The sequence below is a fragment of the Salmo salar genome, chromosome ssa09 (genome assembly GCF_905237065.1).
Source record: "Salmo salar chromosome ssa09, Ssal_v3.1, whole genome shotgun sequence".
NCBI lineage: Eukaryota > Metazoa > Chordata > Actinopteri > Salmoniformes > Salmonidae > Salmo > Salmo salar.
The window spans coordinates 126,744,314-126,770,042 of record NC_059450.1 but is presented as its reverse complement, the minus strand read 5'-3'; the positions used below and the strand labels follow the sequence as shown (position 1 = coordinate 126,770,042).

Here is a 25,729-nt window from a genome sequence, read left to right as displayed (position 1 = left end):
TACTCATGCGTCAGCCCCCCAACACCCCCTGTACAGAGTGATCAACCACACCCAAACATGCACACACACACACACACACACACACACACACACACACACACACACACACACACACACACACACACACACACACACACACACACACACACACACACACACACACACACACACACACACACACACAGTCTGAGTCCTCCTCCCCCTGTCCTCTCTATTGTGTTTGGTCAGTGAGAGAGATTAATGGATGCCAGTCTCTCATCAGTGAAGAATGTGAGCAGAACACAACAACAACACCACTGAACAGCACACGGTCACCATGGTGACAACACACTGTCACCACAAACTACAATATAAACTACACCTGGCACCATAGAGTTCTGACTAGCTGAGCTTGGTTTAGCTTTAATAGTCACAGTTTTTGACAGTGCTTGACCCAGGTCTGATGGCTACTGTGTCCATGGTAACAGTACCTGTATGAGGGTAGTTATAGTTACCTGTATGAGGGTGGGGCATATGTAGCTGAGTCGCCGGACACTGCTGTCCCAGCCTTCGATTGGCCAAGGCTCTGCTGAAGTCATTGCTAATTTCGCCTTTGTAAACTCATATCAGGCTGTGTGTGTGTTCAATCTGTTCCTCTCTCAGCAACATTCCTCTGGCTGCTAGCATGGCCTCCTGTTGATCTCTTCACAAGATTCTTAGAACTTCACTGTTATACAATTTTAGCTCCTTCTTCTGGGCTGCTGCTTGTCTGAGAATCTCCCAACCTTCTGTAGACCTGCTCAACTGTTTCTCCCTAGGCCCTTCCTCTGTAACCAGATGATCCCCTCTCATAGTCACAGTCTCCAGAGCCTCAGACTGTGTTCTCCTAGGTCCTCCTAGTTCCTCTGTAGCCAGTGGGTTATTAGATCCCTGGCTGGTCCAACCAGTACCACTCCAGTACACACGCCTCTCCTGACCATGCCCCCCTCCCTCTCTCTCTCTAGTATTCTGCTGAGGTGTGTGTGTGTGTGTGTGTGTGTGTGTGTGTGTGTGTGTGTGTGTGTGTGTGTGTGTGTGTGTGTGTGTGTGTGTAGGGGCCTGTTCAGCTGAAGAGGAGCCATTGTCAGGGGTGATTAGAGGATCAGAAAGGCTGACAAGCCGAATCCCACATTTAATGGACATCAAGAAGACCGACACACACACACACACACACACACACACACACACACACACACACACACACACACACACACACACACACACACACACACACACACACACACACACACACACACACACACACACACACACACACACACACACACACTTCGCACATACACACACACACCTGACACTCCTGCAATGGAGTGGAAAAGCGGCTATTGTTCTCCTCAGAAATATACCAGAAAGAGAGAGAGAGAGAATGTGTGTGTGTGTGTGTGTGTGTGTTCACCTGCTGCAGAATGACCATGACTCTGGTTTCTGAGCTTATTCCTGGACATCAGAAGACTCCACCCTGAGACAGAGAGAGAGAGAGGAGAGACAGAACCTCAAACATAGAGAGGGGAAAAGAAAGAGAGAAAAGGATATTGTTAGCAGCTAGCAACTCAGCCAGCCGTCAAGTCACAATGACAAAGTGAGTAACAGTGGTTGTGTCCTAAATAGCACCTTTTTACCTATGTAGTATAATACTGTTGTCCAGGGCCCACAGGGTAAAAGCAGTTCACTTCAAAGGAAGTAGGGTGCCATTTGGGACACAGGCAGCCAGTCACTCGGCTACTCTGGAAAATGACCAACTACATTTTCATTTGCATATTAATTAAGGTTACTGAAACTGCCTTTGTATTGAAGTTGGCCACTCACTCAAAATTCCATGTACATTCTCACTGCATAAAACACACACACCACCCCCATCCTTTATCCACCTAGACACACCATTCACAGGTCCTCCATGACCTGCATGACACGACCTGTGTCACTGTGTTCCCACCTCTGTCAATGTGTTGTAGATGTAGAAAAAGCATTCATCCCCCTAATTGTACTTTAGTTAAGCTTCTGACACACCCCTCCTGCTACACACACAGTAGGAGGAGACAAGGAGTTGGGGGGAGGGATGTTTGGGGGAGACAAGGACGGTTGGGGGGAGAGAGGGTGGTTTAGGGGGAGGGGAGGGTTTTTGTATTTGTATTTATTAAGGATCCCCATTAGTTCCTGCCAAGGCAGCAGCTACTCTTCTTGGGGTCCAGCAACATTAAAGCAGTTACATACAATTTGAAATATTACCTGACATTATATTTCAAAACATTTTTCACAACATTTAAAGTGTGTTCCCTCAGGCCACTACTCTACTATCACATATCTACAACACAAAATCCATGTGTACATGTGTAGAGTGCGTGTCTTATCATGTGTGTCTGTGTCTCTTCACAGTCCCCGCTGTTCCATAAGGTGTATTTGTTATCCTTTTTTAAAATCTGATTCTACTGCTTGCATCAGTTACCTGATGTGGAATACAGTTTCATGTAGCCATGGCTCTATGTAGTACTGTGTGCCTCCCATAGTCTGTTCTTGACTTGAGGACTGTGCAGAGACCTCTGGTGGTATGTCTTGTGGGGTATGCATGGGTGTCTGAGCTGTGCTAGTAGTTTAAACAGACACCTCAGTGGATTCAGCATGTCAACACTTCTTACAAAAACAAGTCGTTTTTGAGCCATGAGAGATTTACATGCATATTATTGTTATCTCTCCTTGTACAAGGGCCAGCCGTGCTGCCTTGTTCTGAGCCAATTGTAATTTTCCGAGGTCTCTCTTTGTGGCACCTGACCACACGACTGAACAGTAGTCCAGTTGCGACAAAACTAGAGCCTGTAGGACCTGTTTTGTTGATAGTGCTGTTAAAAACGCAGAGCTGAGCTTTATTATGGACAGACTTCTCCCAATCCTAGCTACTGTTGTATCAATATGTTTTGACCATGACAGTTTACAGTCCAGACTTACTCCAATCAGTTTAGTCACCTCAACTCAATTTCCACATGATTTATTACAAGATTTAGTTGAGGTTTAGGGTTTAGTGAATGATTTGTCCCAAATACAATGCTTTTAGTTTTTGAAATATTTAGGATGAACTTATTCCTTGCCACCCATTCTGAAACTAACTGCAGGTCTTTGTTAAGTGATGCAGTGATTTAATTAACTGTAGTAACATACATAGACACACTGGCTTTACTCAAGACACTAATGTCTAATAAGACACCTCCCACAATCTTTTTATCCTCAATTTCTCTCAGCCAATCATCAGTCATTTGTGTAAGTGCTGTGCTTGTTGAATGTCCTTCCCTATAAGCATGCTGAAAGTCTTTTGACAATTTGTTTACAGTAAAATAGCATTCTGGTCAAACACAATGTTTTCCAAAAGTTTCCAAAGGGTTGGTAACAGGCTGATTGGTCGGCTATTTGCGCCAGTAAAGAGGGTTTTACTATTCTTCGGTAGCGGAATTACTTCTGCTTCCCTCCAGGGCTGAGGGCACACACTTTCTTGTAGGCTTAGATTTAAGATATGGCAAATAGGTGTGGCAATATCGTCCGCTATTATCCTCAGAAATGTTCCATCCAAGTTGTCAGAACCCAGTGGCTTGTCATTGTTGATAGGCAACAATATTTTGTAAACTCTTCCACACTCACTTTACGGAATTCAAAATTACAATGCTTGTCTTTCATAATGTGATCAGTAATACTTTGATGTGTAGTGCCAGCGTTTGTTAATGGCATGTCATGCCTAAGTTTGCTAATCTCGCCAATGAAAGAATCATTAAAGTAATTGACAATAACAGTGGGTTTTGTGATGAATGAGCCATCTGATTCAACGAATGATGGAGCTGAGTTTTCCTTTTTGCCCAAGATTTCATTTAAGGTGCTCCAAAGCTTATTACTTTAATTCTTTATATAATTTATCTTTGTTTCATAGTATAGTTTCTTCTTCTTTTTATTCAGTTTAGTCCCATGATTTCTCAATTTGCAGTACGTTTGGCAATTGGTTTTGCAGCCAGACTTATTTGCCACTCCCTCTCAACCAATTCCTCATCAATCCACGGGGATTTAACAGTTTTTACAGTCATTTTCTTAATGGGTACATGCTTATTAGTAACTGGGTTAAGCAATTTCATAAATGTGTCAAGTGCAGCGTCTGGTTGCTCTTCATTACACACAGACCAACAAATAGTATTTACACCAACAACATAGGAATGACTACAAAACTTATTGTACACTATATTAGGCCCAGCCTTTGGAACTTTGGTTGTCCTACATATGGCTACTATATTGGGATCACTACATCCAATGGATTTGGATACTGCTTTAAAGCAAATTTCTGCAGCATTAGTTGGAGAGAGGCAGGGATGATTGCGGGAGACAAGGAGGGTTGGGGGAGACAGGGAGGTTTAGGGGGAGGGAAGTGGAGGGATGTTTGGGGGAGACAGGAAATGCCATTCATTGGTTAGTTTCCTGCAGTATATAGATGTCAGCTCTGTGCCCCCAAGCCTCTCTGATTTAACCACTGCTGAGAACAAACACGTGCGGTATGCACTGTTTGCTACATATCATCAAAGTAAAAAGCAGTGGAGGCTGCTGAGGGGAGGAGGACTCATAATAATGACTGGAACAGAGTCAATGGAATGGCATCAAACTCATGGATCCCATGTTTGATGTATTTGATGCCATTCCACTTATTCCATTCCAGTCATTACCACGAACGCGTCCTCCCCAATTAAGGTGCCACCAACCTCCTGTGGTGAAAAGTGTTACTGGGTTCTTAGGCATACCCACTACCCACTGCACAGTGCCAGTAGAGTTAAACCTCTGGGAGAGGTATTCATGTAACTGTACTACTGACGGTAGTAACAGCAGAGCCTATAAACACAATCCATGTTATCTGTACATTATCAGAAATGCTGCAGGAGCTAAACATTTTTAAATAATTTCTACAGTTGATAAAAGCAACACTAGCTGTGTGAGTCCAAGGACAGGAGACATGGTAGAGGGTCTCGCTCTGTAACTAGTATGTATCCACAACCCGGAGCAGACAGGATTCTCTAAATGAGATACAGTACATACAGGAAGTAGAGTAGCTAAAGAGGGCTCTATCAGCACTGCTTACACATAAAAGGCAGGTCTGCCTATGATTCAATGGTTAGTTAATCATTACTATGTGAACACCCTGAAACCACATACTAGGAGCAGAATCAAATCAAATTTTATTAGTCACATGCGCCAAATACAACAGGTGTAGTAGACCTTACAGTGAAATGCTTACTTACAAACCCCTAAGAATGTACACAGTGTCAGATACAGAGCAACATACTGTACTTACACACTCTCTGTCTCAACTCAATCAGAAGAGCATGTCATCTGGACAAACAAAGAAATACGCCTTGTAACACACACACACGTTAGCAAAAAGTAGCTTTAAGAGCCAAAGCCTCCATGCATCTTTAAGCCCCCTGACTGTGTATGTTCTTACCTCTTTGTACAGTCCTCTTTCAATACCCCTCTCTCTCTTGTGTCCCAGGTCTATGTTCACTCAGACAAGTCCACAGAATGCATTGTGGTGGAGGGATGAAGGCAGAACGGAAAAATCTCTCTCTTAGTGGATGGTTAGAAATCTGCTGCCTTGTAGAGGTATTAGTGACTCTCTCAAGGTATTAGTTGCAACTGATCCCACTTAGAGTTACTAGAGAGAGAGAGAGAGAGAGAGAGAGAGAGAGAGAGAGAGAGAGAGAGAGAGAGAGAGAGAGAGAGAGAGAGAGAGAGAGAGAGAGCGCGCAGTGAGGTACAATGTAGTGGAGGTCACGGTCACACACACACAAGCGTTCAACATGCACAGAGAGAAAATGCATTGCTTCACATATAAAAGACACACAGTGCATACTGTATACACACACTAACAGGGTGTATATTTCTCAGGCTGTTCTGAAAGACACATTGATCAGTGTTCTTCACACCTCACAGCACACACACAGTCACACTACACAGCATGGTGGATAGTGGACACCAGACAGGCAGACAGACAGTGTTTCAGCTATATATTACAGTATACATTCAACTGAAACCAGTCAACAGGTTTAAGAGAAAGAAACGGAGAGGTAAACGTTTACTTATGAAGATATGAAACAAGCCTGCTCAGATGAACCAGTCCCTCTATGACAAGGACCCACCACCATGACAGAGACTGGGGCTATGACTGTTTATGACACCTGCTATGTCACTTATGACAGTGTTATGAAGCCCTCGTGATGACGAGAATGTTATGGATAACTGTGATATGATTTGAAACGTGATCTACATGGCACTGTAGTAACTGGAGGTAATACAATATGATACAGTAATATGGGTTATACACAGAGTGTCTGTGAGAAAAAAAAGGAATGAAGGAGTTGAGTGTAGAGTCCAATGTGGCAGTATTGGTGTGAAACTGTATCTTAAATCACTCTTCTCCTCTAGTGAATCTAGTCTGTCTGTCTGTCTACTAGTATTGGCAGTAGCAATTTTAGTATGTCAATCTTGGTGGGGCAAACAACAAAAATGTTCAGATGCATGCCAGCGAAGCCACTACACAATTTTATTTTATTTAACTAGGCAAGTCAGTTAAGAACTAATTATTATTTACAGTGACGGCCTACCCCGGCCAAACCCTAACCACGATGGACCAATTGTGCGCTGCCCTATGGGACTCCCAATCCAGGCCGGATGTGATACAGCCTGGAATCGAACCAGGGTGTGTAGTGACGCCTCTAGCACTGAGATGCAGTGCCTTAGACCGCTGCGCCACTCGGGAGCCCCTATAACAGTGACAAATGGTCCCCACAAATTTTAGAGTCTACATAAAGCTGTCCCAAGAGTGGAGTTTATGGCTGACTAGCTTAAATAAATCTGGTTTCTACTGACTCCTTGTGGATTTGTGTAACTGGATAAGAACCACATTCTCCTTCAATAATAATGAATGTCAACATGAGTTTTGAACCATACACAAACATTATTATATTTATGTTCAGTAAATGTATGATGTTTGTTCTTATATAATTAACACTTATCTCTAAGTATAAGCAAGTGCAAGTTAATGAGCTGAGAGAGACTCAGCGGTTAGCCTACCATTTGAAGTATTTTATTAGGCCTATGTGGTCTAAAAAGGAAGGACAATACAATCACAAGGATCCACTTTTATAGACAATATGCAGACGCACTGACAAAACAACCCTCGCACTATGAACTGGAATGGGTCTATTACTGAACTTTTTGTTGGACAAAAATATCAGAATGGGAAGAGACTTAGTGGCAAACATGGTTATGATGAGGGGATACTAAAATATAATGTTGTTGGGTCTAACTTACCTCTCTCCTCGTGGAGAAAAGCACCAGAGATAATTATAACACAAACAGTGGCAACCCGTCATTCAGGGCAGGTGGGGCAGAGCCTGTTTTGACCCCCACATTTTTTTGCCTAAATAAATACAAATAAATAAATAGGCAGCTCCAAAATGCAGGTGTTTCAGCCTAGCTCTGTGCTTTCTGTGGTGGTGGGGCAAGCCAGCAGAAAATACGGAGCGTTGCGTCATGATTGGCTCAGTGTTCTGTCACTCATGGGGACACTACGTCACAGCCAAGTCTAAGGGGAGAGCTAGAAAATTCTAGCCAATTGGGTGCTGCCATAGAGTTACATTAGAAGTGCCCATCCAAGAAGGCTCAAGGTCATTGGTCACAGATAAAATGATGTCAAATCACGTTATATGTACAGTAGCTTAGATTGGACTGATCATGTCAACATCATACTTTTAAAATCTTAGCCAGCATTCATCATCTGTCCTGGGTGTCGTAGGAAGGAAGAGCGGACCAAAGTGCAGCGGGTAGCACTGGTGCAGTACACATAACCTTCTCATCCCGCGGATCCTCCCACAGAGGCGGCGGCTCCGGTTCGGGGCGTAACCCCCGCTCCGCCCGCTGATCCCTCTGCTTCTGTGCCACTGGACCGTGGATCGTCCAGAGGAACCGGACTGCGGTCCGTCGCCGGAGGCTCCGGGCTGCGGACCGCCGACGGAGACTCCGGGCTGCGGGCCGACGGAGACTCCGGGCTGCGGGCCACGGCTGGAGGGTCCGGACTGCGGACCGTCGCCGGAGGGTCCGGACTGGGGAACGTCGCCGGAGGGTCTGGACTGGGGAACGTCGCCGGAGGTTCCGGACTGCGGGCTGTCTCAGGAGGTTCCGGACTGCGGGCCGTCTCAGGAGGTTCCAGACTGCGGGCCGTCTCAGGAGGTTCCGGACTGCGGGCCCTCTCAGGAGGTTCCGGACTGCGGGCCGTCTCAGGAGGTTCCGGACTGCGGGCCATCTCAGGAAGTTCCGGACTGTAAAACATCGGCGGAAGCTCTGGACTGGGAACTGTTGCCAGAAGCTCTGGACTGGGAACTGTCGCCTAAAGCTCTGGACTGGGATCTGTCGCCGGAAGCTCTGGACTGGAAACTGTCGCCGGAAGATCTGGACTGGGAATGCGCACTGGAGGCCTGATGCGTGGGGCTGGCACAGGTGGTGCCAGACTAGTAACACGCACCTCAGGGCGAGTGCGGGGAGTAGGAACAGGACACCGCGGACTGGGCAGGCGCACTGGAGGCCTGATGCGTGGGGGTGGCACAGGTGGTGCCAGACTGGTAACATACACCTCAGGGCAAGTGCGAGGAGCAGGCACAGGACGTACCAGGCTGAATAGACTTACTGGAGGCCGGGTACGTGGGGCAGGCACAGGATATACTGGGCCGTGAAGGCGCCCTGGAGATCTCGAGCGTAGAGCTGGCACAACCCGTTCTGGTTGGATGCTCAACTTAGCTCGACAAATGTGGGGCGCGGGCACAGATCGCACCGGCCTGTGAATGCGCAGTGGCGACACAGTGCGCATCACAGCATAACACGATGCTTGCTTCGTCACTCGCTCCCCACGGTAAGCACGGGGAGTTGGCTCAGGTCTCCAACCTGACTCTGCCAATCTCCCCGTGTGCCCCCCCCTCCAAAATATTGGGGGCTGCCTCTCGCACTTGCCTCGTGGTTGGTATAGTGCCTCGTAGTATCGCCACTCCGCTCTCGCTGCCTCAATTTCCTCTTTAGGACGGCGATACTCTCCAGCCTGCCTCCAGGGTCCTTTCCCGTCCAATATCTCCTTCCAAGTCCATTTGTTCTGCTGACCACGCTGCTTGGTGCTTTGGTGGTGGGAGATTCTGTCATGGGTGTCATAGGAAGGAGGAGCGGACCAAAGTGCAGCGTATGTGTCCTTCCACATTTTACTTACACTGTGAAAGTATGCAATACATATAAATAAACTGAATGACAAAACAACAAACCGTGACGCAGAGGGGAAACATACACTGACTCAAAGATAATCTCCCACAAACCCAAGTGGAAAAAAACCCTACTTAAGTATGATCTCCAATTAGAGACAACGAGGACCAGCTGCCTCTAATTGGAGATCATCCCAAACAAAAACCCAACAAAGAAATACAAAACTAGAACCTGAACATAGGAATAGAATACATAGAGAGAAAAAAAACCTGTCACGCCCTGACCTACTCTACCATAGAAAATAACATCTTGCTATGGTCAGGACGTGACATCATCATGAATCAAGTCGACAATCTACTGGTAAATCCTTTTTAATCCTTGTCATATGAAGAGAAATAATGAAGAGAAATGATTGATAAAACGTATCGGTGCTCATCGGCCATTGGACATAAACATTACACAACAAGTTGGAAATCGCTAATTCAACAATGAGTGTTTTGGAAGGAATCAGTAACAGTGGCTAACGTTAACTGCAAGCATTGCAAAGCAATCACTAGCCTGCTATTCAGTGGAGTGGCTGTATGGTCCCAAATCTGGAATTAAGGGGCTCTTTCCAAGTTTAAAAATATAAACATAAAGAATTGGCCATGTTGTCAATGAAGCATGATTTGTGCAGCGCTCAAAACAACTGTTAACTCGGAGCTGCAAAAACTTGACTTCAGTGAGTTCAAGACAACTGGGAAGTCAGGGATAAATGAGCTCCGACTGGGAAAATACTGTAACGGGGTGAGTGACTGGTTGCCGGGAAGTGAGGCGCAGGAGAGCAGAGATGGGTGATAACAGGAGAACTTTAATATACACCCTGGCTCAAAGGCACAGGCGTGGCAGTACAAAGCACAACCACGGTAACATGAACCGGATTAAACAAAACAAACAAACCTAGGTATGAAACAAACCTAGCGCAAGCCAGCCTGTAGCGTAACACCCTACACAAAGAACAATTCCACACACAGACATGGGGGAAACAGAGGGTAATATACATTTAGTCTGATGAGGGAATGTGAACCAGGTGTGCGGGAAAACAAGACAAAACAAATGGAAAATGAAAGGTGGAGCGGCGATGGCTAGAAGACCGGTGACATCGACCGCCGAACGCCGCCCGAACAAGGAGACGGGCCGACTTCGGCGGAAGTCGTGACAAATACGTTTTGAACGGTCATCCAACTTGGAATTGTAAATCTGGCCTCTTTCTAGAGCTACGACCTGAATATCAATGACGTCATCATGATTCGACCTTGTTTTTTCCCGAGTTCCCAGTTGTTTTGAAAGCATCATATATCCAGAGAATGCCAGACTTTGATGACAAAATTTGCCCACGAAGGACCGCTGCGCCACCTTCCTGTTCAAGTGAGCATAGCACAACAAGGTGAGTCCAAAAATGTATTGTATGCTGCTGCATAAATGATGTAATATGCCAGAGAGATATGTATACTGTAGCTAAGAAAGTAATACTAAGTGTATATTGTGTAGTAAGCTGTTAGTAGCCCATGTGCCTCACCCTAATAATTTGGTCTACTTTCACCTCTTAATTTCGCCTACTGTTCTGACTTGGTGGTGCACATGTAGCCTATGACCTGTTTTAGAGAAATGTAATCATCGAATATTGTAAGAGCTTTCATTGTCTGCTTATATGCCCCCTTTATTTTTCCTATTGTTCTGAATTGGTTTACAGGGAGAGCGCTGTAAGAATGGCCCATGTTCTGAATTCCTTACGCTGTATATTTCAAAAGTGCTAAACAAATAGTTATATTGACTACAGCCGCCCTAGCTCGCTCATTAATGTCATAATCGAAATTACGGATTGCCTCTTATCCGCTTGTTGTCCCCTTATGCCATAGTTTGTACATCTCATCTCAACGTTTATTTAAGTAAGTCAGCCAGGCAGCAAAGGCAGTAAATGAGGGTGAATGAACTGTTTCGCTGCCAGACAAGGATCCGCTGATAGCCAGATGTAGCAGTGGTAAGATGTTGGAACTGCTGTTGTAGGCAATTTATGGGCACCTTTTGTCACCATTCTAGTGCAATTAATGTAATGTTTAGTGTTGTGTTGTGTAGTTGCTTTGCTGGCATGCATCCCACTTTTTTTCCCACCAAGATGTACATGCTAAAATTGCCACTGCACACAAAGTAAGAAAAACAATGAAATGCATCATTCTAACATTGCCTAAAATTATTAATAAGATACTGATGAGATAGAATAATATAAGCATTATAACAATGCAGATGTAGAAACTATGGCATATACAGTTGAAGTCAGAAGTTTACATACACCTTAGCCAAATACATTTAAACTCAGTTTTTCACAATTCCTGAAATTTAATCCTTGTAAAAATTCCCTGTCTTAGGTCAGTTTGGATCACCACCTTATTTTAATAATGTGAAATGTCAGAATAATAGTAGAGAGTGATTTATTTCAGCTTTTATTTCTTTCATCACATTCCCAGTGGGTCAGAAGTTTACATACAATCAATTAGTATTGGTAGCATTACCTTTAAATTGTTTAACTTGGGTCAAACGTTTTGGGTAGCCTTCCACAAGCTTCCCACAATAAGTTGGGTGAATTTTGGCCCATTCCTCCTGACAGAGCTGGTGTAACTGAGTCAGGTTTGTAGGCCTCCTTGCTTGCACACACTTTTTCAGTTCTGCCAATACATTTTCGACAGGATTGAGGTCAGGGCTTTGTGAGGGCCACTCAAACACCTTGACGTTGTTGTCCTTAAGCCATTCTGCCACAACTTTGGAAGTATGCTTGGGGTCATTGTCCATTTGGAAGACCCATTTGCGACCAAGCTTTAACTTCCTGACTGATGTCTTGAGATGTTGCTTCAATATATCCACATAATTTTCCTTCCTCATGATGCCATCTTGTGTTATTTTGTGAAGTGCACCAGTCTCTCCTGCAGCAAAGCACCCCCACAACATGATGCTGCCACCCCCATGCTTCCCGGTTGGGATGGTGTTCTTCGGCTTGCAAGCCCCCCCCCTTTTTCCTCCAAACATAACGATGGTCATTATGGCCAAACAGTTCTATTTTTGCTTCATCAGACCAGCGAACATTTCTCCATGTGCAGTTGCAAACCGTAGTCTCGCTTTTTTATGGCAGTTTTGGAGCAGTGGCTTCTTCCTTGCTGAGCGGCCTTTCAGGTTATGTCAATATAGGACTCGTTTTAATGTGGATATAGATATTTTGTACCTGTTTCCTCCAGCATCTTCACAAGGTCCTTTGCTGTTGTTCTGGGATTGATTTGCACTTTTCGCACCAAAGTACGTTCATCTCTAGGAGACAGAAAGCATCTCCTTCCTGAGCGGTATGACGGCTGCGTGATCCCATGGTGTTTATACTTGCGTACTATTGTTTGTACAGATGAATGTGGTATCTTCAGGCATTTGGAAATTGCTCCCAAGGATGAACCAGACTTGTGGAGGTCTACAATTTTCTTTCTGAGGTCTTGGCTGATTTCTTTTGATTTTCCCATGATGTCAAGCAAAGAGTCACTGAGTTTGAAGGTAGGCCTTGAAATACATCCACAGGTACACCTCCAATTGACTCAAATTATGTCAATTAGCCTATCAGAAGCTTCTAAAGCCATGACATAATTTTCTGGAATTTTCCAAGCTTTTTAAAGGCACAGTCAACTTAGTGTATGTAAACTTCTGACCCACTGGAATTGTGATACAGTGAATTATGAGTGAAATAATCTGTCTGTAAACAATTGTTGGTAAAATTACTTGTGTCATGCACAAAGTAGATGTCCTAACTGACTTGCCAAAACTATAGTTTGTTGACAAGAAATTTGTGGAGTGGTTGAAAAATGAGTTTTAATGACTCCAACCCAAGTGTATTTAAACTTCCGACTTCAACTGTACCTCAGCCAAATGTAGATTCATGTATTTGCACTGCAGACCGCAACCAATAGTCCAGGGCTGGGTTTCACAAAAGAATCGTAGCACTAAGATCATCTTATTTCCATTGAAACAAAATGGACGAAAGATCTTCTTAGTGCTACGATGCTTTTGCGAAACCCAGCCCAGTTCTGAAGAATGTTCAAGGACAGAATTTGCATAACAGATCTCTCCTTCCATATGTTCACAAAACAAAAGCAAATCTCAGGAGCTCTATTTAGCTGATGATTATATTAGCAGCAGCAGCTGATGATGACTTTAGCAACAGGAACAGGCTGCAAATGACTTTGAAGTTTAAGGTTGGGATAAAATTGTCAGAACACTTCCTCCAGTCATGTCCAGTAGAGGGCGCTGTGTCCCTCTGTTCTGCAGGTCATACTGAATTTGTCCCAAATGACACCCTTTTTCCTATTTAGTGCATTACTTTTGACCAGGTCCCTGGTTGAAAGTAGTACATTATATAGGGAGGGAATAGGGTGCCATTTTGGACACAAACCTGGAGGTTCAGCTGATGTCTCCACGGAGGAGAGAAGAGGAAAGCTGTTGTTAAAATGCATTGACACCGAGGGCTTAGCAGCAACACAGGGAAAACACACAACGGGATCACACACATACTAAAAATGTATGCTCTCATTGTAATGTAAATTGTCTTGGATAAAAGGGTCTGTTATGTGGCATTACGTTATATGTCTACAGGCCTATCGGTTCCTCTGAACTTTCTAAAGGGATAAGAAAAGGTTATGTTCAAAAGTTGTGTTCTGTTACTACTGAGTCAAGCACTTTTCGCACCAAAGTACGTTCATCTCTAGGAGACAGACCGTGTCTCCTTCCTGAGCGGTATGACGGCTGCGTGGTCCCATGGTGTTTATACTTGCGTACTATTGTTTGTACAGATGAACGTTGTACCTTCAGGCATTTGGAAATTGCTCCCAAAGAGGAATCAGACTTGTGGAGGTCCACAATTTTCTTTCTGAGGTCTTGACTGATTTCTTTTGATTTTCCCATGATGTCAAGCTAAGAGGCACTGAGTTTGAAGGTAGGCCTTGAAATACATCCACAGGTACACCTCCAATTCACTCAAATTATGTCAATTAGCCTATCAGAAGCTTCTAAAGCCATGATATAATTTTCGGGAATTTTCCAAGCTGTTTAAAGGCACAGTCAACTTAGTGTATGTAAACTTCTGACCCACTGGAATTGTGATACAGTTATTATAAGTGAAATAATCTGTCTGTAAACAATTATTGGAAACATTTCTTGTGTCATGCACAAAACTATAGTTTGTTAACAAGAAATTTGTGCAGTAGTTGAAAAACGAGTTTTAATGACTCCAACCTAAGTGTATGTAAACTTCTGACTTCAACTGTGTGACGATAAGAGGTTAAGAGTCAAGTCGTAATTTAGATTGACATGAGCGAGCTGCCGCCAATTTTTCTTTTTTTACCTCTATTTAACTAGGCAAGTCAGTTAAGAACAAATTCTTATTTTACAATGACGGCCTACCCTGGCCAAACCCTCCCCTAAACCAGACGACGCTGGGCCAATTGTGCTCAGCCCTATGGGACTCCCAATCACAGCCGGTTGTGATACAGCTCGGGATCGAACCACGGTCTCTAGTGATGCCTCTAGCACTGAGATGCAGTGTCTTAGACACATTTCTCTAAAACAGGCTATAGGCTTGATGTGCACAACCAAGTCCGAACATTAGGCTAAATTAACAGGGGCACATAAGCAGACAATGAAAGCTGTTACAATATTCAAAGATGAGATTTCTCTAAAACAGGCAATAGGCTACATGTGCACCATCAAGTCAGAACAGTAGGCTATGGTCTAAGGGGGAACGGGACCACATTATTAGGGTGAGACACATGGGCTACTAACTGCTTCCTATACAACATACACTTAGTATTACTTTCTTAGCTACAGTATACATATCTCCCTGGCATATTACATCACTTATGCAGCAGCATACTAGACATATTTATTGTTGTGCTGTGTTCACTTGAACAGGAAGTTGGCGTGGCGGTCCTTCTTGTCATCAAAGTCTGGCATTCTCTGGATGAAGTCATGCTGGATTGACAGCATGGCCAATGCTTTTAACCTTTTCTGGCCAATGGAGTTGCATATTAAGGTTATCCTTTTAAGTGGGGAAAAATTTCTCTCTGACTCCGGTTGTCATCGGAGTGGTGATGTTGATTTTGAGAAGAGAGACCATCTCGGACAAGGCCTCCTGCAGGTTGTTCTCGTAGAGTGATTTCAATAAAGAAAGTGCTGTCTTTCCAGTGTGCAGCTCAGGTTGCCGGTAGACAGTGAACAGTTCCCTTTTCAACTTCTCCTGGTTACCCACAGACCCTAGCTTGGTAGCACACTGGAGTTCTGCGGTCAGAAAATAATCCTTCAGTAGTGTTTGGACACCGGGTACAATACCACTCACCACCGCTGCCCTGTCGTAGGTTTGTGCAACCAGCTTCTCCTTGACATTCAGTGGCGCTAGGACTTGCTGGAGAGGCCAACACCAGTTTTGTCCTTCACCTCTATAAAAACCTCTCACACACACTGTTGTCTGGTAACATGTAGCACAGCACTACCACCATCTGTGACTTACAGGAGTCATCAGTGGTCTCATCTACCTGTACAGATGCAAAAGGAGTCTCAGACATCATCTTAGTTATAGCTTCTCTGTACACTTCATACATACAATCCAAAAGTTTGTTTAAAAATGGGTTGGTCGTCATAATGCCTTTGTAGCCTGTAATCTCCTTCATGCATGGTCTCAAAAATACACCTGAAAATGCCTGGGTTCAAGGAATCGGCCGACTCGTCATGGCCCCGCAGTGCTGTCTCACAATTGCCACAATTTAATACATGCAATAATTGTGTCAAGCACGTACCTATTCTCCTCCATTTGTTGGTTGTGAAGGTCGATGGCTCGTTTATATGTCTAGCTGAGCCACAACGTTTGATTTCCCCAGTAATCCCAGTTTAACAGCGTTATTTATATGTGATGCACAATTCTCATGTTCAGACCCTTTTCATACAGATGTTTTAAATCCTTAAACCCAGACCACACACCCTCTCCACTGAATAGCAGGCAGGGGAAGCAAAATAATGATTGCTTCAAAATGCTTGCAGTTAGCCACTGCTTCCTTCCAAACCACTCATTGTTGAATTTGCGATTTCTGACTTGTGTAATGTTTATGTCCAAAGGCCAATGAGCACCGAGACATTTTATCTCTAATTTCTCTTCATATGACAAAGATTGAAAAGCATTTGCCAGTAGATTGTCGACTTGATTACATTTAAGTCATTTAGCAGACGCTCTTATCCAGAGCGACTTACAAATTGGTGGATTCACCTTATGATATCCAGTGGAACAACCACTTTACAATAGTGCATCTAAATCTTTTAAAGGGGGGGGGGGGGGGGTTAGAAGGATTACTTTATCCTAGGTATTCCTTAAAGAGGTGGGGTTTGAGGTGTCTCCGGAAGGTGGTGATTGACTCCGCTGTCCTGGCGTCGTGAGGGAGCTTGTTCCACCATTGGGGTGCCAGAGCAGCGAACAGTTTTGACTGGGCTGAGCGGGAACTGTGCTTCCTCAGAGGTAGGGAGGCGAGCAGGCCAGAGGTGCCCTTGTTTGGGTGTAGGGCCTGATCAGAGCCTGAAGGTACGGAGGTGCCGTTCCCCTCACAGCTCCGTAGGCAAGCACCATGGTCTTGTAGCGGATGCGAGCTTCAACAGGAAGCCAGTGGAGAGAGCGGAGGAGCGGGGTGACGTGAGAGAACTTGGGAAGGTTGAACGGCGTTCTGGATGAGTTGTAGGTGATTCATGATGATGACTGCAGGCTTGCCGACTAAGATTTTTAAATATGATGTTGACATGATCAGTCCAATAAAAGCTACTGTACATATAACGTGATTTGATGTCATTTTATCTGTGGCCAATGACCTTGAGCCTTCTTGGATGGGCACTTCCAATATAACTCTATGGCAGCACCCAAGGGGCTTGAATTTTCCCCAGCTCTCCCTGTAGATTTTGCAGTGACCTAGTGTCCTCATGAGTAACAGAACACTGAGCCAATCACGGCGCAACTAGAGAATATTACCAACCCCAACGCTCTGTATTTCTGCTGGCTGCCCCACCGCCACAGAAAGAACTGAGCTAGGCTGAAATACCGGCATTTTGGAGCTGCCTTACTCAAGAAAGCAAAAAAAGAGACCATATTTGTTATACAGCTTTATTAACTCAGTATTAGTATTATTTATTTATTTTTGTTACATTGTTTGCAAACTGATATGTAACACATATTAATGCCAAAATAACATGCTAAACACGTAGGGCTCAAATGCCCTGAATAATGTGTTGCTACTGAGTATTTGGCCTCCCACTGGAAAATCAATGTGATACAAAGTAGAGCAACATAGTAGAGCAACAGACAGAAATCTCATTTTTTTAAAGTTGAATTATGAAGTTAACAAAATAAGTGTCTTTCCGAAAGACTAGAAATGTCAGTAGTCGCTCTCGGCACCCAGATCCAACTCAGTTTCTTGAGAGAGACTAGTACAACGCTGACTGAAATGTAAAACATGGGAATAAACGTAAAAAGGACAACATATACTGCTGAAATACTGGACATGCATTTATATATCTGTAATGGCACAAGTTAAAGTGGTTATAAAATGAGAAAGAACTAGATTATTTGTCCTCTGTTGCCCCCATGTGGTTGGAATTAGTACTACACCCAGTAAAAACAACACTATATATTCTGGAAGGCTAACTTTGGTCCCTCAACAGATGTTTCATGGCAAATTAATTTATTTTTATGGCTTCTCTCTCCTATTGGACGGAGGGAGTAAGGCACTGATTGATAGATTGGTTGACGGTTAGTCAGATGTTAGTGAGAATGTTGCTGGTCACCATGGAGACGGTGAGCGTGCCCGGGAGGTCATTGTCTTGGTGATTACCCTTGTCCCTCAGGTGGACGGTAACCTGCTGGGGGTCGCCGGGGTCAGAGGTCAAACTGACCTGACCCAGGAAGGAATCCATTAACACGTTGTTGTTATACACCTGGGGGATGAATAAAGTTGTATTGAATTTGAGAGAACGTTTACATACAGAAACAACCCAAATTGTAATGGTCACTAACTCCTCTTTAAGCCACAGGCGCACACACACACACATACGGACCCCACCCCCCAGCCCAGTCTCCTCACCTCTATCAGTATAGGCTGGTTACTTTTCTTCCTGTAGAATAGAGCCTTGGTGTCAAAGGTTGGGCTGCGGGTGTTTTTATAGACCGGAGAACAAACCTTCTCCCCCTCACAACGGATGATCACATATGGATCTGATGCTGCAACACACACAGATTGTGAATAGGAGAAGAAGACCAGACCAGGAAAGAAAAGGAAACGGACAGAAAAGGGAGAGAAGGTTTGTATACCTCCATCAGAGTCTTGTCCAGCCAGTCCATCTGCTCTGTGGACATGGATCTGAGTGACCAGGGAAGGGAAACCACACAGTCCTGACCAACACGTCTGGGCTGGTTCATCAAGGGTTAACTCTCTATGGGGGGGAATGAGGAGAGTGAGTGATAGAATGTGTACGCGTGAGTGTGTGTGTGTGTGTGTGTGTGTGTGTACCTGCAGTTGGCGGGGACGTCAGTGAAGATACGTAACAGGAAGTCTCCTTCCAGAGCGGGGTCAAAGGTCGTGGGTATGACAACATAACGACCCTCCATCAAGGCACAGCGTAGGAACACACACCTGGAGTTGATGTACACACTCCCACACACCTTCTGCTGCCGAGTGTGCATACGGTACTGCCTGTTCAACTCCACCTACACATTAATACACACATTAATAACACTTCCACACACACACAATGAGGTGATGAACACACGCACACACACTTCTCACCCGGTGTATCTCAAAGCCTATAGCCAGGTTTTCTCCCTTCCCCTCTTTAGGTCTGGCTCTCCTGTCTGTTTGCTGTAGACATACCAGCACCTCATCCTCTGGCTTCTTCACGTTGAACACATACTGCAGGGAGAGACACACACACCCTATACATTAATACACACATAGATAAACACACACAAACGCCCCCCCTCCATCCCCACCGCTACCTGTGGGTTCTGTAGGAAGGTGTGTTTGTTGTTGGTGCAGCCCCCGGCACGGTTGCTGAGCGGGTCGTCATGGTTCCGCCAGGCGCCCTTTAGAGAGCCCTCCTCCCAGGTCTTGTGGAGAGACAGGTAGGAAGTGTTGATCAGACGACACATGATCAAATCACTGAAGTACTGACAGAAGTCATCAAATGTCATCCTGGAGGGGGGAGGGATGGGGGGGAGAAAGGGAAGTCATCAAGCTTCATCATCCTATGGCCATTCATTTTCTCAGCCGTGTGGAGGAAAGGTTAGGGGTCATATGTCAAGGGTTAGAACTCACCAGAATTCTCCATCATCCTGCACCGTCATGCCGATCTTCTCTCTTTCACTCTTACTCACCTTCCCCCACTCCTCTGAGCTGAGAGAGAGAGAGAGAGAGAGAGAGAGAGAGAGAGAGAGAGAGAGAGAGAGAGAGAGAGAGAGAGAGAGAGAGAGAGAGAGAGAACTATCGCTCAGTGTTTGTCTGAAGGGTGTGCTGTGTAGAGTGAAAGAATGCTAACAGAACAGAACTGGTAGAGTACGGAGGGATTCAAGGTTCTGAGACATGGACAGCAACAGTGGCTCACATGCAGTTTTCCCCAGACCTTTTGGTGCCGAGATCCTCTATGGAATTTTCCTACAATACAGGATATAAATTAAACAAACCTTCTAACAGGAACGGACCATCCATCTGTGCTAAAGGTCTCGGTTTCCCTGTTGGCCTACACTACCTCTCTCCACCAGCAGAGGGAGTGAGTCATGAACAGGTCTATATATACACACACACACACACACACACACACACACACACACACACACACACACACACGGGTTCCTCCAAGTATTTAAAAAAAATATTGTTGGGTTTTGAGAATATGAAATACACTTATTCATGTCACTGAGGGAGTGCTGAGGTTTAGAGGGTCTATACCAGAAGTTAAGGGTTATAGGAGGAAGGTATATAGTGGGTGCAACAAAGCTTGGAATGTGTTGAGTGCAGGTACGTGATTACAAGTGGCAGGCATTGATAAGGGGAGAGAGCCATGGATTAGTGATGGAGGGGGGGGGGGGGGGGTTGAGGTCAGGTCAGGTCACCTTAAGGGAGAAATACAAGTTTATGGCCTGTATCACTAGTGTCCTGCCTAGCAGTAAAGAACAATGTTTGTACAGATGGGTAGGAGGAGACTCAGCCTATGAGAAACGGTTAAATATCAGTGCTTGTGTGAAAGTGTCTTTTATCTGAATCCAGCTGTATCGACCCTTTTGGAAGAATTAAACTTGGTTAAGCTTCTCTAGTGTCCGTGAGTTATTTACTCTCTTAATTAGAAGATAGATAGATGCTCATTTACTGCATCTCTACACAATTTAAAAACTATAAAATGCAATTTGGAGACGAGGAAAAGCAAGCTATATTTACTCTAGCATTAGCTGCCCGCTACGCACTAGCTCAGAACCGGTATTAAAACTCTTGTTTAGTTTAATGTCAAGTCAAACAGCAGTTACCTAGCCAAAGACATCTACTACAGCCATCTTTACTTCCGCAATGTGTTGAAAAAAAGTCACGCTGTTCCCTGCAACTGCATTGATGTGCTTTCCACAGAGAGGAAGAGGCGAAGCGAGAGGTTTCACTCTTGCAAAGCTCTGTCCAATATAAGCCCAATGCGTTTCAATGGGCTTATTTTGGACATAAGCTTGCTTTCCTTCCTCGCCTGCTTTCCTGCCTTTGGGACAACGAATCCCATTGTTAAGGCTTAGACACGAGCATCTTGCCATTATGTACAGATCTCTGCTCTTCATAAAGCCAGCCAGCCATAGAAACAGAGTTCCCTTCCGCTCCCAGGCATCTGCATGGTCCCAAAGTCAGACGACTAACGCCGCTAAACTGCATTTGCCTTTTAAAATCGGGATTTGAAAGATTTTCGTTGCCTATTTAAAAAATTGTTGGTGTTGAGGTAGCTAGGATATGGCGACTCCCATACCCTGCCATACCCAATTGATGCCCCTGCACACGCTCTCCTCCACCCCCCTCCTACCAGGCCAGGTCTTCCTTGTGAAAGAGGTCTTTCTGACCTCAATGGGACTTCTTGTATAACTAAAAGGTAAATAAACATTTTAAAACCCACCTGTCGCTCCAGGCTCCTTTCCACTCGCTCTCTCCCCACGGGTTTCGGAGTCGTATCATTGTGAGTTTGTCGGACTTGAAGTAAGCCATGAGGCCGTGGCCCAGCCGGACCTTTCTAACATCTGTCACAGCGTAGGCATGACCCTTCACCAGACCACAGGCCAGACGAGCCTCCATCTCCGCTGAACTGGCCGCCTGGAGGGAGTGGTGAAGGGTCAGGACTATAGATAGGTAGGTAGGTAGGTAGGTAGGTAGGTAGGTAGGTGTTATACCCGTATGGAGGCGCTGATGAGGCCTCCTCTGTTGTGGACCTTGAGGACTCTGTCGAACAGCACTGAGCGTTTTTCCTCGTCCGTACTCAACCCTTCCTCCAGCAGGTCCAAGGGCTCCGAGACGCCACCAGTAAAATCCACCAACGCATCCGCTGTGTTGCCCCCGTCCAATGCCTCGTAACACCCATACATCCTACACACACATGCACACGCACACGCAGCAAAAGCAATACATCCTACACATAAACACAACAGTCTACTATAGTATTAACTTGGCGTAAGCCTTCCTCACCAAATCAGTGTGTGTTTGTATGTACTAACTTGGCGTAAGCCTTCTCCACCAGGGCGCTCCAGAACTCGTTGCTGTCACTGGAGTGACAATACACCAAGTTGCCGTTCGCAGTGGGCAACCGGTCGTCGATGACAACATCAATCCATTCTCCAAAGCGCCAGAAGCGGAAGTGGAAAATTCCGGCATAAGATTCCGGCTTCTCCTCATCCCATTCCTGGTCCTTATGGTCCGGAATCACCTGGGAGGGAGATAAGATGCGCAGAACACGTCACAGCTGTATGCCCTGGCTGGTGTAGCGGTAATGCTGCAGCCTCCGGAACACGTCTTCAGTGTCGGCATGGGTTCGGATCCGGCCTACTATACAATCTCCCTCCAACTTTCCCCACTGCCAGTCTCTCTCACTATCTGCTCAATACACATCTGAAAATACCTTAAAAAATATATATTTAAAAGAACACATCACAGCTAGGGCTGTGGTGGTCATGAAATTTCTTCAGCCGGTGATTGTCAAGCAAATAACTCACAGTAATTGGTCTCACAGTAATTGACCGTTAATTAACATAAACACATTTAGCATCTCCTGGCTTCCACACATAGCCTACAAGCCACTGATGCAGACCTTTGGGACATCTACATTTAAAAGTATAGTAAATACATTTAATATAGTCCACACCATCACAATAAATCACATTTATTTTAGACAGATCTAAAGAAACATGATATGAAGAAAATGTAGTCTATTTCAGAAGAACAGAATAGTATTAGAGGTCGACCGATTATGATTTTTGTCACGTCCTGACCAATATAAGTTATTTTCTATGGTAGAGTGGTCAGGGTGTAACAGGGGGTGTTTTTGTGTTTGTTCTATGTTTTCTATTTCTATGTTGTAGTTCTAGTTTGTCTATTTCTAGGTTGGGGTTTATTGGGTTGACCTTCAATTGGAGGCAGCTAGTCCTCTATTTAGTTGGGGTGTTTCTGCATGTTGTTTGTGGGTGATTATATTTTGTGAGTGTGTATGTTCCTCCTGCGCCACGGTTTGTTGTTTTTCCCTTCAGTGTTTGGTTAGTGCATTTCAGTTTCACGTTTAAATAAATATGTGGAACAACGACAACGCTGCATTTTAGTCCAATCCTTATAACAGCCGTGACAATATTTCAACGCCGATACCGATTATTGGAGGACCAAAAAAAGCAAATGACGATTTTTTTAAATGTATTTGTAATAATGACAATTACAACAATACTGAATGAACACTTATTTTAACTTAATATAATACATCAATAAAATCAATTTAGCCTCAAATAAATAATGAAACAAGTTCAATTTGGTTTAAATAATGCAAAAACAAAGTGTTGGAGAAGAAAGTAAAAGTGCAATATGTGCCATGTAAGAAAGCTAACGTTTAAGTGCCTTGCTCAGAACATGAGAACATATGAAAGCTGGTGGTTCCTTTTAACATGAGTCTTCAATATTCCCAGGTAAGAAGTTTTAGGTTGTAGTTATTATAAGAATTATAGGACTATTTCTCTCTATATGATTTGTATTTCATATACCTTTGACTATTGGATGTTCTTATAGGCACTTTAGTATTGCCAGTGTAACAGTATAGCTTCCGTCCCTCTCCTTGCTCCTACCTGGGCTCGAACCAGGAACACATCGACAACAGCCACCCTCGAAGCAGCGTTACCCATGCAGAGCAAGGGGAACAACTACTCCAAGTCTCAGAGCGAGTGACGTTTGAAACGCTATTAGCACGCACCCGCTAACTAGCTAGCCATTTCCCATCGGTTACACCAGCCTAATCTTGGGAGTTGATAGGCTTGAAGTCATAAACAGCGCAATGCTTGAAGTATTGCGAAGAGCTGCTGGCAAAACGCACGAAAGTGCTGTTTGAATGAATGCTTATGAGCCTGCTGGTGCCTACCACCGCTCAGTCAGACTGCTCTATCAAATTATAGACTTAATTATAATACAATAAACACACAGAAATACGAGCCTTAGGTCATTAATATGGTCGAATCCGGAAACTAAAATACTGTTCCGTATTTTATCTAACGGGTGGCATCCCGAAGTCTAAATATTCCTGTTACATTGCACAACCTTCAATGTTATGTCATAATTATGTAGAATTCTGGCAAATTAGTTCGCAACGAGCCAGGCGGCCCAAACTGTTGCATATACCCTGACTCTGCGTGCAATGAACACAAGAGAAGTGACACAATTTCACCTGGTTAATATTGCCTGCTAACCTGGATTTCTTTTAGCTAAATATGCAGGTTTAAAAATATATACTTCTGTGCATTGATTTTAAGAAAGGCATTGATGTTTATGGTTAGGTACAGTCGTGCAACGATTGTGCTTTTTTCGCGAATGCACTTTTGTTAAATCATCCCCGTTTGGCGAAGTTGGCTGTCTTTGTTAGGAAGAAATAGTCTTCACACTGCATATTCCCTGACTCTGTTGCAAGAGGTGACACATTTTCCCTAGTTAAAAGAAATTCATGTTAACAGGCAATATTAACTAAATATGCAGGTTTAAAAATATATACTTGTGTATTGATTTTAAGAAAGACATTGATGTTTATGGTTAGGTACACGTTGGAGCAACGACAGTCCTTTTTCGCGAATGCGCACCGCATCAATTATATGCAACGCAGGACAGGCTAGATAAACTAGTAATATCATCAACCATGTGTAGTTAACTAGTGATTATGATTGATTGACAGATTTTTTTTAATTTTTTATAAAGATAAGTTTATGGCTAACTAGCGACTTACCTTGGCTTCTTACTGCATTCGTGTAACAGGCAGGCTCCTCGTGGAGTGCAATGTAAAGCAGGTGTTTAGAGCGTTGGACTAGTTAACCGTAAGGTTGCAAGATTGAATCCTCGAGCTGACAAGGTAAAAATCTGTCGTTCTGCCCCTGAACAAGGCAGTTAACCCACCGTTCCTAGGCCGTCATTGAAAATAAGAATGTGTTCTTAACTGACTTGCATAGTTAAATAAAAGGTGTAAAAAATAATAATAAAAAAATAAAAATTATATATATAAAAAATAATTTGCAAAAAAAAAATATTATTCGGCTGATCGACGTCCAAATATACCAATTACCGATTGTTATGAAAACGGCCCTATTTAAACGGCCATTCCGATTAATCGGTTGATCTCTAAATAGTATACTCTGAGTTGTCCTGATGTTAGGCCTTGATCTGGCTATGCCATATGGCGGTGGGCTACCCTAGTTCATTTAGCAGACAAGATTCGCCTAGAATTCCGTGGCATTATTTTATAGTATGAAGAATACAATTGAACATAGCTGAATAAAATAGAAAGGATATTTTCTTTAAAGGATTTGCGCACAGGCGGCTAATCTGTGTTGAGCGGTTAACAAAGAAACCGGTAGTCCTGTATGCTTAATTTAAAGTTATTTACTGTATGTAACTTTAGCTGTGATACAAACGTCAGGCTATTTGTTTTGATGTTTAATACATTCTAGGAATGTATGATGCCACTAATGATGATTTGAAAAAAGTAGCATGAAAGGCATGAGCTCTGCTTTGTTATTTGCGCAGGCTTCACACACTTCATCAGTCTCTCATTCACAATTTGACAAGAACTTCATAATGCCTCGAATATCTCGGCATCATCCCCT

The 25,729-nt window shown here is 44.1% G+C and overlaps 2 protein-coding genes across 5 annotated transcripts in view; both read right to left on the bottom strand.

Annotated features, from left to right (window-relative positions):
• LOC106612882 (unconventional myosin-VIIa) overlaps positions 1–5,678 on the bottom strand; it is a 40,580-nt gene extending 34,902 nt beyond the window's left edge. The window contains exons 1-2 of the mRNA XM_045724523.1: positions 5,495–5,678; positions 1,433–1,495 (exon numbers count right to left, since the gene is read on the bottom strand). Of these exons, the coding sequence (XP_045580479.1) occupies positions 1,433–1,450 (18 nt within the window). The 5' untranslated portion in view covers positions 1,451–1,495; positions 5,495–5,678. The remainder of the gene's footprint in view (positions 1–1,432; positions 1,496–5,494) is intronic.
• An 11,796-nt stretch (positions 5,679–17,474) lies between these two features.
• The window catches only part of LOC106612883 (calpain-5), a 34,125-nt gene continuing 25,870 nt past the window's right edge, over positions 17,475–25,729 (bottom strand). For all 4 annotated transcript variants that reach the window (XM_014214497.2, XM_045724522.1, XM_014214495.2 and 1 more), the window contains 10 exons: positions 22,109–22,317; positions 21,788–21,980; positions 21,517–21,710; positions 19,695–19,772; positions 19,376–19,571; positions 19,167–19,289; positions 18,891–19,087; positions 18,692–18,813; positions 18,465–18,601; positions 17,475–18,318 (listed from right to left, as the gene is read on the bottom strand). In XM_014214497.2, coding sequence (XP_014069972.1) covers positions 18,139–18,318; positions 18,465–18,601; positions 18,692–18,813; positions 18,891–19,087; positions 19,167–19,289; positions 19,376–19,571; positions 19,695–19,772; positions 21,517–21,710; positions 21,788–21,980; positions 22,109–22,317 — 1,629 coding nt within the window. In that variant the 3' untranslated portion in view covers positions 17,475–18,138. The remainder of the gene's footprint in view (positions 18,319–18,464; positions 18,602–18,691; positions 18,814–18,890; positions 19,088–19,166; positions 19,290–19,375; positions 19,572–19,694; positions 19,773–21,516; positions 21,711–21,787; positions 21,981–22,108; positions 22,318–25,729) is intronic.